The sequence below is a fragment of the Papilio polytes genome, unplaced genomic scaffold (assembly GCF_000836215.1).
Source record: "Papilio polytes unplaced genomic scaffold, Ppol_1.0 DF823980.1, whole genome shotgun sequence".
NCBI lineage: Eukaryota > Metazoa > Arthropoda > Insecta > Lepidoptera > Papilionidae > Papilio > Papilio polytes.
The window spans coordinates 1,379,923-1,394,418 of NW_013525224.1; the positions used below are offsets into that span (position 1 = coordinate 1,379,923).

Here is a 14,496-nt window from a genome sequence, read left to right on the forward strand (position 1 = left end):
AACCTCTTACAAATAGAAATGGAGTGAAAGAATGTTAGTGCAATATTGACGTTCAAAATTATTTAATATTTGTTCTGAATAATGTGATTGTTGTGTTTAACTGTATTTAAAAGCAATAATTGTACTTACACTATAGGGTGTTTTAAAAAACTTCATAATTTTTATAATTTACTTATTATAGAAGCCACAACTATGTTATGCTTCGATAAAATACAGTCTTTTTTAGCTCTTAGCTTTTTGTCGAATTTGTGCAGAATAGTCTTACCAATAATACCGATTTCACATGTCTCAACGATCCTCGTCCGCCACTACCAATATGGCCGTCGTGTAGCCGAGCCAATACAACACCCTAATTTCTGATATCTGTTTACTGTCCGATTATTAACATAACAAGTAGAATTCTTACATTTGATCATAATTACAAAGTGTATATTGTTACTTTAAATAAAAATAAATGGTATTGATTTACAGCACAGACTAAATAACTTTTATGAATACAGAATACATCAAAATAGTTAACATAGTATTCTGGTACTGCGGAGCAGTAACAACATGGCGCTTAAACTTTTTTTTTTTAACTAAAGGTCGAATTTCAACATAACCATTATCCAAGTTGGACTTTTGTGTTACTAATAGATTTTTAAGGCTAGTGTCAAGGTTTCTAGACAGGTCAGATGAAACAGTACTAATGTAGATGGCGCCACTGTTATCGGTTTCATTGACGTCACACAAAAGATAGTAAAATGGGCTTTCGATTACATTGTTTACTAACTTTATTTAGCTATTATGTGATAAAATAACCTTGATGTGAAAACATTGTAAAATGAAAATAAATAAATAAAGAAAATGTTCGAGTTAATAATAAATTTTGAACATTTTTAATACTTATCTGATACACGAATTTAAAAAAAATAAGGGAAAAGGTAGAAGTCCAAGAATAACACGTTCGATAGATATAGGAGAAAGTTGACGTCGCTACAGAAGGTTAAGTGCATGACAGAAGAGACGGAACGACTGGAAATTACTCTATCAAAAAGAACAAACGTAGTTTTTGGTTAAAAGAGAAAGAGAGAGATGTACGTATACTTAAGTATTTATGGTGAGTTTTTGGGCTTAATTTTTGCTTAACAGTAAAAAGCTGTGATTAAATTGTTTTGTATATTATACTAGCTGTTCCTAGGCGGCTTCTTCCGCATGAAATTATGAATATTTTATTTTATTTTTTACATTTGTCAAATTATCAATAGATAATGTCACACTGACATGACATGACAAATCTTGGCAATCTCGTGTTCTTGATGTTGGCAGCAACTTATAGTCTCTTTCCCACATTAGGGCTTTTATCCAAAATATTTACCCCCTAAGTTTATTGGCGTAAAAATATATAGCCTAAAACGTGACGTAAGTGTAGGGCTTCTTATTATGTTTTCATTAAAAAGAGAATTTTCAAAAATATGTTGTAATTGCTGACATCTTAGGCAACAAAGAAGTGTGTGTTTACGCTTTATTATAATAGTATAGATTATTATCAATCTGTCTCATTGAATATTTACGGATTTTAATATACTTTAGTGTGAATGTTTTTCTAATAGAAAATAACAGTGACAAAGTTATAGGAAAGTAATAAAGCTAGAATGGAATGTACCTTATGTTACCCATGTCAGGGATATAAGTAGGGTAAATTACCCATAGACGCTTTCACTTGACTAATAAAGATTGGCCTCAGTATAGAACGTGCTGGGTTATTAATGATTTCTCTCATCTTTGAACTGCCAATAGATATTGCCCCTCGCTATTGTTAGACCTGTTTGGAATTAGCAACGGACTTATGGCCAGTTTCTCAATTACGTTTAACTATTCGTTAGTGTTTTTGGTTCGATAAAATCGTGAAATGCGTTTCCGAAACACGTAACTTTTTATTTTGTTGAAACAAAGGTCAAATAAAACTGATGAATTACTATGTGATAATAATATAAATTGAAACTTCAGAAACCCACCTTTAGTTATTAGTAAGAATCGATTGTTTCAACATAATGTGGTTAAGGTTTACTTTACGGTTAGATTTTAATATGTTTATTATGGCTATAATCAAATTAAATTAAATACCAAAAGCGTGGACTGTCATTGATGATATGGGCGTCCCTTAGTGTAGATTTAGTAAGAAACTACGTTAATGTTCTGCTTAAGCTTATCCATTAGTCAATTATACGTATGACAGTGTAGAGTGTTGAGAATGATATGTTAAAAACATATGTAGAAGCTATCTGCATTTAATTTGTAAGTTACTAATCTTTAGAAGTATCTTTTACGTAGTTTTTAGATATTGCCTCTCCTCCCGACTCCGTCCACGTGGAATTAAACAACGAAAGTAAGTCTATGTGTTCTACCAGGCTATCCTCTACACCTATACCAAATTTCATCGAAATCCGTTCAGCCGTATAGGTTTCAAACTCTAACAAACATCCATCCCTCTTAACTTTCACATTTATAATATTAGTATGATTAGTATGATTTAATGGACAGATATTTTACAAGAAATAACACATCTTCCTCATAAAATTGTATAAAACAAAAGTGTTTATCGTTTTATACATATACAAATCGTTAAATAAAGTAAGGGAAGACATCGGTTGTAAATGTTTTCTCACGCGCACAAATATTTCCTATCTACAAACACATTGCTTGCACACGCGCACCTCGCACGGGGAAGGTCAAGTTTGAAAGACTTGAATTTACCGATGACTTTTGACATTAAATTGTTCTTATTCTTGTTATAAGTATTAAGTGGAAGAGAGACTACGACTAAGGCTTGTTGAAAAAATTTGAGACTCCATGATATCGTGAGTCCAATGTCCTAATCAAATGTTCCGGTGAGTTTATATCGTAGTTATGTTAAAAATGTATCAGCACTAGTGAGAGGATCGTGACTTTAACAAGGTTGAGTAGTTGATTCATTGTGATTGGATGCATACGAACCACATGGCACAAGCAGATCGCTATTGAAATTCAAATAGATCAAGACCTTCGTGCGTTCTTAGAAATGTAGCAAGTTGGAAGTGCGCATTGATTAATCAAGATTATCAATCAATAAATTATCTTCTTTTCGGAACTTTTTATCCAAGTTTTCGTTCACCAAATCGATACATCGTTCACTTCAATTGATACAATAGTAAAAATGTTTGTATAGATATAAACTTTAGTCAGTTATGAGTGTGGTACTGGTAGAGAGATACCTAGAATGAGATGGGTGGATTGCGTGAAAGGTCATGATCGAGAAGGAAGTGATGACTGAGAGAATAGACTTACTTGGAGGATAAAACCGACGCGCCGATCTTACGGGAGAAGGAAAAAGGGGAAGATGATGACAAACTTACTGTTGAACAGCGTTCTTTGCTGAATCCATAGTGTATGATGCGTCATCGAAACTTCTATCAGTACAAACATACTTAGCTGTCTACGACAATCGGATAAGATACCATTGTTAGTTTATTCCAATCTGTGGTAGATATATGAGGTGATGTAAGATGCTATCGAATTATTGTTAACAAATGAGACCTCGCAGTAATCAGGGACAATTTGCTAAAGCTGTACAGCTTGTACGACAGGTTGATAAAGGTTATGGCCGAGTCACGATTGCAACCGGATTCTGTTTCTGGCATTCTTGTGAACTATGCCGGTTGAATGATTTATTAACATTGTTAGAAGCATAGAAGTATGAATTAAATATAGTTCTTTTTTTAATAGTTGAAACTCATTTGTTACTTCACCTTATAGCCTAAGTTTGCTCTGCTTTTCAAAACCTATGTCTTTTGTTAATTAATTCAGTTCTATGTTTGTGTTTTGCTGTAAGTAAAAGGATAGAAATCGTATCTTTACTGTAATGACGCTTTTCCTTGATTTGTCGCTATTTCAAGTATTCTTATACGATCTGGTTTGTCATGGGAAAAGAAAAAAAATGTTTATCCGTTTGTCGCAATGTTACGATAATTATAGACAACGTGTAAAGTTGTTATTATACCACATACTTACATGACTTTAGAGAAGTTCCTTTTCTAATTGGTAACGTTTTCTTGATTTCATAATTTAGATTTTGAACCCTATGAAAACTAAACATGTATTACTGAAAACAATCTTTTGTAATATCTTTACGATATTAAATTGAAATAAAGGCCTTGCAGTTTAATATCCTGTCTTTTTTCGCAACAGAGTAAATACAGCCGCTTTGTGTTCTAGTAGCCATCTAGCCTTGCTTCTGAGACTCATAGGAGCTGACTTAAGAGGTTAGGCGGTCTATAAACTATACGATAAGATTGATAATTCCATAGACTGGCTTACGGTGATTTATTTTTCTTGTATAAATTTTCGACACATTGCTACGCCCATCGTCAATTGCCTCATAGATGAACTCAAGCTAGCCCAAAGTTCAGGGTCACTAGGTCTTAGTCAAACTGTCTGATCCAGTGTGGATTAGATTAAATTATTTAAAATAAAGAAATCTTTAAAATAAATAAACTTTGCGTTTAATATACACTCAGGAAACTTCTTGTAGGCGGCTTAATGTTTGTGACGTTCACCGCAGAACTAGTCAAGCTCGTCTTTTACAACCGCATAGATATTTGATGGTAATAATCTCTCAAGGTTTCTAGGCACAGATGCTGGCGAAAGCACTAATGATAGCCTACACCTCAGTGCCGAGGAAACGCACCGTAGAAAGCAGACTGATGCATGGTTCTCAGTTTCAAAGCCTATAAAATGTTTAATGCAAATTGAAGCTCGGCGCTAATCTTTGTATTTATTGCTTACGATCGTCTCGTTTGGAATTACCTTGTTAAATGTAATTGCGTACAATGGTCGTGAACCGCTGTATTATAGGCTCGATTCCTTGTGAAACAAAACACATTTTTTATAAACTCTTGGCGCTTTCCTTCGGTCTAAAATCAATGTAGGTATGCGTTGCTGACTATGGAGAAAAAACAATGTTTTGGGAAGTGTGTAAGGCAAAATTGGATAATGCAAAAACGTCACTTCAAGGTCTTTCAGGTCTTATCCAATTCATGGTCTTTGTAATATTCATATTTCTATGTGTTATATTTTTCTCAGATTCCAAGAATAATGTGAGATAATTACTTCAATTACACGGCAACTGCTTGCCAGATATGCGGTCAGTTCGTGCGAATTCCCCTGAGCTATGTGTCGCACGAGGTCGTCTCTAGACTTAGACGACTGTGCATTTTTAGTACCTATGTAATGTAAAGTATTATCATGAAGTAAATGTTTGCAAACGAACAGAACTTCATTTAAACCTAGGAGATTCATCCTGGTGCCTCACACCTCTATCAATGATGAGGTTAAAGGCGTGGTTTTTTCTGCCTATTTGTCTCAATTTTGTCGCTGATGTTTTTAGCAGTTTGTAGCAGTAGTGAGGATTCAAACTAATATAGATAGTTAAGACTGTCAGCAAGATTAAGGGCCTGTTCCCAACTAATTTTAATTTGTCTGATAACAATCCAACGTGTAAATTATGTCATGGAAATATCGGATTTTGTTGCCTTATCTGACAGTGACGACATTTTAATCTATCTCCTGCCTTCACCAGCCGGTGGTGGGACAGGCCCTAAAGTATTTAATTATTATCTAGAAAACATCACGTTGGTCTGTGAATCAAATCCGACATCTCTGATATTATGGCGTCTGTTACACTTTGTAGCAGAGTCCTATAAAACGAGTTTCATGTTCTACAAACGCATCTAAGAATCATATTGGTTAACCGCAGTGTTACTGACTGTTTAGTATTTGTATAATGTTACGAAAACGGTTGCCCATGTTACATTTGTTACATTCGTTTAACATCAAAGTGATGTAAAGCGTGTTTATATCTGATCGATTTTGTACAGCCATGGGTTATCGTAATCGGTTAACATCAAAATGTATTTGTGTTAACCGACTTTAAATTATGAAGTAACACATTTGGAGGAGATCTTAATTTGTTTTTTGTTTTTTTAAGACCGTAAAAAACGTAGTTATTTAATAATTCAAAAGTTGGAACGATATGCCTTTAACCGACTTGTTTACATTTAGTTCGCGGTTTCTCTTTAATTCTCAGTTTTTGATGCGTTTTGTAAATTATTTGCTGAACACTATTAGATGCAAATATTTATTAATATTTGGTTTCTGGAGATAATTATTTGTGTTGCGTTTGTCAACATTTCTCTTTATGTTAATTAAATATTATGTAACTAATTAGCTTTGCTGTTCTTGAAATGGTGAATCGCTATTCTTCCTGGACTTAGGAACTTAAGTCTTAATTACTGCGAGGTTGGTTGGTGAATTGTGGAGGCATAGAAAGAGATGGATGGATTGCGTGAAACAAGATCAAGAAGGAAATGATTGATGACGGATGATGGATGAACCCGAAGGATTAAAAACTGACTGTAAGGTTGATAATATACTTTGTTGGAATAATTATATCTTTAGAAATGTTTCTCTACTTGCATCAAAGTAAAGAACGCGCGATATAATGCGGAAGAGTCAACATTCATTGCCAAGTTCCAATGAGAAAGTTAGTACTAAAAGTATCTCCAAGAATTACAGTATAAAAGTTGTTTTTGTAGTTCATAGTTTTTTTTTCGTTTTAATACAATGGACGCCATTGAATATTATATTCCGAATGTGTCTTATCCATCATATCTTACTTCATACTAATATTATAAATGTGAAAGTTTAGATGGATGGATGTTTGTTAGAGTTTGTAGACTAAACAGCTGAACGGATTTCGATGAAATTTGGCATAGATGTACAGGATAGTCTGGAAGAATACATAGGCTACTCACTTTTTTATTTTTATTTTACACGAACGGAGTCTAGGGGGAAAACTAGTACTACATAATTTCTCTTTTGAGTTGAAAGTACTATAAAGTATTGTGAACTTGTTTAGAGAGATGTGTTTGTTGGCCCTTGTCCAAGCTTTCTCTGCATCTCAATACTCTACAGCTTCGAGTATTGATTTTAGAGCGGGCGCACACCTTTGACTAAACTATCGCACAACCGTTGTGCGATTGTCGATTGTTTTGCAGTCAATACAACTTAGTTGCACAACTAAAAATCGAGTAGTGTACATCCCAAGCAAGAATCAAAGCGATACGATTGTGCGATAGTTTCAGGTGTGCGCACGCTGTTATTAATATTTCCTTATGCTTCCATATAATGGTCGGCGTACACTAAACATATTTCTTTGTTTGTAATGTATTCATATCTATTAATAACAAGTTCTGATGGTAATAAGTAATAGAAGGTGTTTCTGCTCTTGTTTTAAGTTACAATATCTCTTTGTGTAGTTTTTTCGGTTGTGTTAATTTATCGTATAAATGTTATCTTAATATGTCAGTAATTCCTTGTCACCTTGTGTTAGTGTCCGCATTTCTTACCATTTCCGATCTCTTCCATATGTAACACGTATTAAAACCGTGATCGGTCAATTCCTTATTCGATGAAATGGTTAATTTACGCAGTTTTATGGCTCGGAATTTTTCAAGTGACTTTTTATCAGATTTAGTCGACATTTCCACCCAATTTACATTCCAATTTTATAGATTTAGTTGAGAATTTAGGTTAAATGCTATCAAGGACTTCTTATTCGGGTTAAGGCGCACTAGATTTAAAGTACACTTGTAAACTGGTTGAAGTTTTTTAATTGATGTTTTTAACTGTGTCTGAGAATAGCGGTGGTTCTGTAATTATTCTCTAAGCTGTGATTATGATCATAGTATCGAAGAATTTCGAGGTTTCCTTTTATTAACATAATTTGTAAAGCTAATAAAATTTACCTATAAGGTAAACAAGTAATTTTAGAAGCAAAGCTCGTGAAAAAAAGTTCGTGAATCTTATCAAACTGTACCTAAAATTGTTTAAATAGCCAATTGAAAACAGTACTACCGTAGGTAAATGAGATCTTTATGTGTTTGTATGTTAACGAATCTGTTTGATTTATCAGGAGGAACTCGACCTGACGGCGGTAAACAAAGCAGCGATGATGGAACTGCCGGCGGCCAAGAAGTGGCAGATATACTGCAGCCGTCGACCGCCTATCGGCTCACAGCCGCTGGCCAGCGCGCCACAAGTCGAGGAGTACGTTAAAGCACTAGGAGAGATCGCTGAAGTGAGTAACACTTATCCTATAGAGAAAACAAAAACAGCTGTAAGTGTAGAAGGAACCTTGCTTTTTAAATTAGCAATAGCGCATAAAGATGGAATCGGAATTTTCTTACAGGCGTTCGCTTCTACGGAAGGCGATCTCCCAGCAGAAGCGTGCGCGTTAGTTGATGGCTTGAAGACCGCGCTCAGGACTAGAGCACATAGTTTCGTACTGCGGTTCATCAAGCAAGGAGGTCTGACCACACTTCTGGAGGCGTTACAACGAGCACCCAGAGACGAAGCAATCATTAGACATAATCTTATCGCTGGGATAAAGGCTCTTATGAACAACTCGGTAAGTTTAATTTCCAATAACTGCACATTTCTTTCGCTACGGTGAATGGTACGAGTTTTACAGCACTGGGTATTGGCAGGGATATGAAAATTAGTAGGTCTTCTAGCTATCGACTATCCGCTTGTACAAGTATCACGTATATTTCAGACCGGTCGCGCCCACGTGCTTGCCCACCCAGCGAGTATCGACCTCATCGCTCAGTCCTTAGACACGGAGAATGTGAAGACAAAGGTCGCGGCTCTAGAAATACTGGGTGCCGTCTGCCTCGTGCCTGGCGGACATAAGAAGGTAAGTGCAAACCAATGTTTCATGAAATTTATGTCACGGGAGCCGGGAAGTGTTTCTCATAGTTGGTTAGATAAATACAAGCACCTGCAATAATTTAATAGCAACCATAGGATCACAAAACACCTGTAAGAATTTAATAGCAATAAAATATATTAAGAGCTTGTTTTGATTTAATAGCATTTTTTTCCATATTAAAATTTGAATGGATTTTTTTATTGAAACGAAAGCTATGAAAGTAATTTAACATGAATTTGATTGCAGGTATTAGAAGCGATGGTGAACTATCAGAAGTACGCGGGTGAGCGCGCGCGGTTCCAAGGCGTTGTGAATGAGCTGGACCGAAGTTCGGGCGCGTACCGCGACGACCTCGGCCTTAAGACCGCCATCATGTCCTTTGTCAACGCCGTACTTAACTACGGCCCTGGAGAAGACAGCCTTGAATTCCGACTGCATCTGCGATACGAACTACTCATGTTAGGGATACAACCGGGTAAGAATCTGAAAAAGTACATATTGATTTTTTTTAATCTTTGTTCCATTATCAAAGTTATGTTTTCTTTACAGTGATCGAAAAACTTCGTAAATACGAGAACGAAACCTTAGACCGTCATATCGAGTTCTTCGAAATGGTCCGCAACGAGGACGAGCGCGAGCTGGCGCGCCGCTTCGACAAGCAGCATGTAGACACAAAGAGCGCGGCCGCCATGTTCGAGTTACTGCGCCGCAAGCTCAGCCACACCGCTGCCTACCCACATCTGCTCTCCCTGCTGCAGCATCTGCTGCTGCTGCCGCGTAAGTAGTGCACAATGGCCACATGGCCACATGGCCACGTGACCACATTGTCATATGGCCACTACACATGGTTTTACAGTCTCAGACAGTTGATGATATGAGGACCATGATCATAGGGATATATGACCACTCAGCCACACCGCCATTTGGCCACAAAACTACATGGCTTTACACTCATAAAGGTAGTTGTTTATATGATCACCACGGGCAGACGGACACATGGCCGTTCAGTAACAAAAGTACGCAAAGTGACCTCTAGGCCACTAGAGTATGCGGTAACACGGCCACACATTTAAACAGCCATATTGCTATATGGCCATTTCACACTTAATGGCTTACTTTACCCTGAAATACGAGTATATTGACATTTTAACATTTTATTGGTATGATATTGTTAGAAGTGTTTATTATATTTCCAGTGGAGTACAACCCTCACTCGCAGCACTGGTTGCTGCTGGACCGCGTGGTGCAGCAGCTGGTGCTGCAGCAGGCGGCCGCCGGCAGCCGCGCCGCTAGCGAACAGGGATCCCTTAAAGATGACGCATCCGAAAACAACAAGGTACATATCACTAAAATAACCAGTGTTACCTTGCCAGAAATTCAAGAAGACATTCGTAATACAATAGATGGCGTTGTTACTTATTTACTTTCTGATATTATAAAAATTAAGTAATTTTCATATTTTGTCTTTTATGTTCTTGGCCTTACGGAATCGTATTACTTGCTTTTTCACACATATGTATCGGCCGTCAGATCGGAATTAACTCTCTTCTTAAGCATGTCCTCTTTCACATAATATCCATACTTTCTTGGGTATTCCTTTACTTTTGAAGCCATCCACATATAATCTTAATATTTTCTTGTTTATGTGATCATTACGTTTATGTCAACTCTCTCTCTACGCTTACATCTTTCTAATTATTGAAGTATTTAATGGATATTAAAATATATATTTTTTTAACTTCCAGGTTTACGATCCAGATATGGCTCCTTTGGAAATTAACGTCGGCGAAATTGTTCATCTTCTAGCAAAAGAAGAAGAACTAGTCGCTGCTAGAACGAAAGCGGAGAACCTAGAAAGAGAAAACGTAGATCTGGCGACAGAATTAGCAAAGAAGGTAAGGTTGTTTTGATATACGCAGATTAAATGGTGTTGGACAGTAACTCTGTCAGGGTGAAGATATAAAATAAGCTTTTATATACATTTAATTATAATTAAGATTTTCTTTTATTTGGATATGGTGATACTGATGAAAAATTCACTTTTCCATTCACATTTAATAATTTCGACAGCTTACTTTTGAAAATTATTGACCCAATAACATCAGAATTTATACCTCTAAAATACTAAAGGATCAAAGATAGAATTTATAAAATATACGAAAATTTACTTTATAACCTTAAACAAATAACATTGCGTCAACATAAAACTGCCTTCATAACCCTTTACATGCGCACACGCACGTAACTGACCACCCCATGCGCATGACTAACCAACAGGAGAAGCAAGTGGACGAGCGCTCGCAGGAGAAGGAGGAGTTAGAAGGAGTGGTGCAGAGGATGAAGGAGCGGCTAGAGAGGGAGACTGCCGCGCACATGGAGTGGACAGAGAGAGCGCATCAGCTCGACCAGCAGGTAGGAGAGAGACGGAGATAGAAGGAATCAGTTGTGAAAGGAATAAGTGTAATTTTGTATGCAATAATTTAGTTAACACGACTTTAATTTTGATGGTACTTCTAGTTAAGTCACGAGCGAGCCGAGCGCGCCCGCTTCGAGAAGCTAGTCAGTGAGGGCAGTATACCTGATGATGCTAAGGTATTTAGACATTTCTAGTACTTTAACGAATAAAAAGTAAAAAATAGGCAGCTCTAGTTTTTGATGTATCTCACTTCTTATTAAAATCGTTAATGCGAAGTTTTTTTAAATTTGTTAGACTTTGTAGCCTAAACTGCTGAAAGGATCTTGATGAAATTTTGTCTAAATGTAGAGGATAATTTGGAGGAACAATAAACTACTTTTAATACCAGAAACAGTTACCCGTGGGATACGCTAATTTTGTTATTTTTTTACATTCTTTAAATAATTCTGCAATGTTTAAACATATTTTAAAGAAATTTGGCTTTGATATAAAACAAAGTCTAGAGTAACACATGGGTTATCGTTCATCTTTTGTTTTTTTTTAATTCCAAGCGTATGGAGTCGCGGGTGAAAGCTAGTCTATAAATGTTATATGCTGTTATTTCTAGGTGAGTAACTTGAAGAGCGCAGTGATAGAATCATGCGCGGGGGGTGCGCCCCCTCCCCCGCCGCCTCCTCTAGTGCGCGCACCCCCCGCGCCCCCCGCGCCGCCCGCGCCGCCCCCGCCCACCGCGCACCTGCCCGCCGCGCCCGCCCCCGCCCCCCGCCAGCGCAAGCACGTGCCGCCGCCCGGCAACCCGCTGAAGAGCTTCAACTGGAGCAAGCTGCCGGACGCCAAGCTGCACGGCACCATCTGGCAGGAGCTGGACGACACCCGCCTCTACACCGCCATAGATCTGCACTCCATCGACAAGATGTTCTGCGCTTACCAGAAGAACGGCGTACAGGTGACTGCATTCGCTTATTGACTACGACCTTAATGACCTTGTCCCTTGTAACTTAGGGTATACTCCAAGCTGCTCAGTAATAATAGCTTGTCTATATTTCTATACTAAAATAATTTAGCGTAAACACACACTATTTTGTAACGTAAGATTTCAGCAATCATAACATATTTTTGGATAAATCTTTCATTAATAAAAATCCCTACAATTACGACATTTAGGGTATATTTTTTCACGCTATTAAACTTAGGTGGTAAATTGATTGGAAAAAACCTTCACATGGGAAACGGACTATAATCTACAAGCTGCCAACATCAAGGAAGCAAGGTTATTGGTAGTGATGAAGCCGCACGGGAACAGCTAGTGATGAATAGAACTAGAAATCCATAGAAATAGAAATTTCTTGGCAATCTGTTAGAAAAAGAAGAAAAGTTAAAAAGAAAGAGAAATTTCACCAATTTGTATAGGAATAAGTGTATTTATTTATTTTTGTGATTGTAGAACGAGGGTTCAGTGGAGGACCTGCGCCAGCTGGGGGCGAAGCCGCGTACAAAGATCCTCACAGTGATAGACGGCCGCCGCGCCCAGAACTGCACCATACTACTCTCCAAGCTCAAGATGACTGATGAAGAGATTTGTCGGTAAGTCTACTATTATAGAAACACTTGTATTTTTGACTTATTATTTCATAGAGGAGGAGAAGAAATAACCAATTGTTCATTGTAATTTATATCTTATGGTTCTAATTTTTATGTTCACTTTTGTTTAAACTTGACGTTGAATAGTATTAGTAATATTAATTAGTACGCCTTAGAAATAAAAGAAATAATACATATTAGTGTTAAGTTTGACAGAGGTATTAGTTGCCACCAGTTAATAGACTTTTTTTATTTGAATTTAATAGGATTTTTTTTATTTAACAATGACATTTTAGAAGCGTCATATTTTGACCATCGAGGGAGAGGAAACTGCTTTCATATCGCCATTATAGTAATTTCGAGAAGCATAAAAGAAAAAGCGTGTTGGTTTTTTGTTCTAAAGTTGAGACAATTTCGAAAGAAGTTGGGAATTTTGCCTAATAGTAGCACTGAAACCTAACAAGCGCCCCCATCAATGACAAAAAACTATACATAAATCGTTGTAACAACTTTATTTCATACTAGCTTTCGCTCGCGACTTCGTCTGCGTGGAATTCAATAAAACAAAAGTAGTAGCCTATGTATTCTTCCAGCCTCTACACCCATGAAAAATTTCATCGACATCCCTTCAAAAGTTTAGGCTACAAACTCTAACAAACATCCATCCCTCCGTCCATCTAAACTTTCGCATTTATAATATTAGTAAGATTTAACGTGTCATCCTGTTGTATTCTAGAGCGATCTTGAAGATGGACAAAGACGAGCAGCTGCCGATAGACATGGTGGAGCAGCTGCTGAAGTTCACGCCGAGCGCGGAGGAGGCGGCTCTGCTGGAGGAGCACCAGGACGAGCTGGACAGCATGGCGCGCGCTGACAGATTCCTATACGAGATCTCCAAGTAAGTTGCAATAGCCAGTTGTCGAAAGACCGCATATATCGTGAATCGGCTCATTATACGTCCCTAAGGAGTCGGAGTCTAACTCTCAGTGAGTATTATAGTCAACCATACTTGAATTCACACATATCTTTGATTTTCTTCGCTAATATGTTCAAAAACCGTTACCGTAAGAAAGTCAAGTACATTATACATATGGAAGTAATTGGTACGCAGTGGGATTTGAACCCGTGACCTGTAGATTATAAGTCAAGTGCTTAAACCCCTGAGCCACCGATGCTCTACATTGAATCTTCTATCGTAAATTGTCAAATATTTTGAGTCTGCGAGACTCTATTGAGGGTGTAATTAACCTTAATGAAGATTACTTTTAACACAACTTCAAAGAGATTAAAAATTAAATTTAACAAAAAAAGTTTTTTTATTTCACTTTTCGTTCTACATCATTTGTATATAAAAGGTTGTTATTTGACTTGAATTGAATTAAAAAAAAAACCCTTTGTAGATTTCTTTAAAACAATGTTTATTACATACTAGCTTTCGCCCGCGACTTCGTACGCGTGCTATTAAAAAAAAACAAAATTGAGTGTACTATGTGTTCTTCCAGACCATCCCCTACATCTACAACAAATTTCATCGAAATCCTTTCGGCCGTTTAAGCTTTAAACCCTAACAAACGTCTATGCTAACTTTTTTTTTATACCATAAGATGACAAACTATCAAGCGGCCACTTGAATCCCCCAGAATAGCGAAGCGACCGCTGCCCATAGACATCCGCAATTTCAGATGCGTTGCCTACCTTTATCCGACGGAGG

General features: G+C 37.1%; 1 protein-coding gene across 8 annotated transcripts in view; it reads left to right on the forward strand.

Moving 5' to 3' along the window:
* Nucleotides 1-13,708, forward strand: part of LOC106101573 (formin-like protein 2) — an 82,591-nt gene extending 68,883 nt beyond the window's left edge. For 7 of the 8 annotated variants that reach the window (XM_013280848.1, XM_013280849.1, XM_013280844.1 and 4 more), the window contains 12 exons: nucleotides 7,991-8,155; nucleotides 8,267-8,485; nucleotides 8,633-8,773; nucleotides 9,035-9,263; nucleotides 9,338-9,565; nucleotides 9,985-10,124; nucleotides 10,534-10,683; nucleotides 11,066-11,200; nucleotides 11,306-11,380; nucleotides 11,812-12,150; nucleotides 12,649-12,788; nucleotides 13,522-13,708. In XM_013280848.1, coding sequence (XP_013136302.1) covers nucleotides 7,991-8,155; nucleotides 8,267-8,485; nucleotides 8,633-8,773; nucleotides 9,035-9,263; nucleotides 9,338-9,565; nucleotides 9,985-10,124; nucleotides 10,534-10,683; nucleotides 11,066-11,200; nucleotides 11,306-11,380; nucleotides 11,812-12,150; nucleotides 12,649-12,788; nucleotides 13,522-13,687 — 2,127 coding nt within the window. In that variant the 3' untranslated portion in view covers nucleotides 13,688-13,708. The remainder of the gene's footprint in view (nucleotides 1-7,990; nucleotides 8,156-8,266; nucleotides 8,486-8,632; nucleotides 8,774-9,034; nucleotides 9,264-9,337; nucleotides 9,566-9,984; nucleotides 10,125-10,533; nucleotides 10,684-11,065; nucleotides 11,201-11,305; nucleotides 11,381-11,811; nucleotides 12,151-12,648; nucleotides 12,789-13,521) is intronic. The other variant, XM_013280847.1, reaches the window with a different exon arrangement.
* The last annotated feature ends 788 nt before the right edge of the window (nucleotides 13,709-14,496 follow it).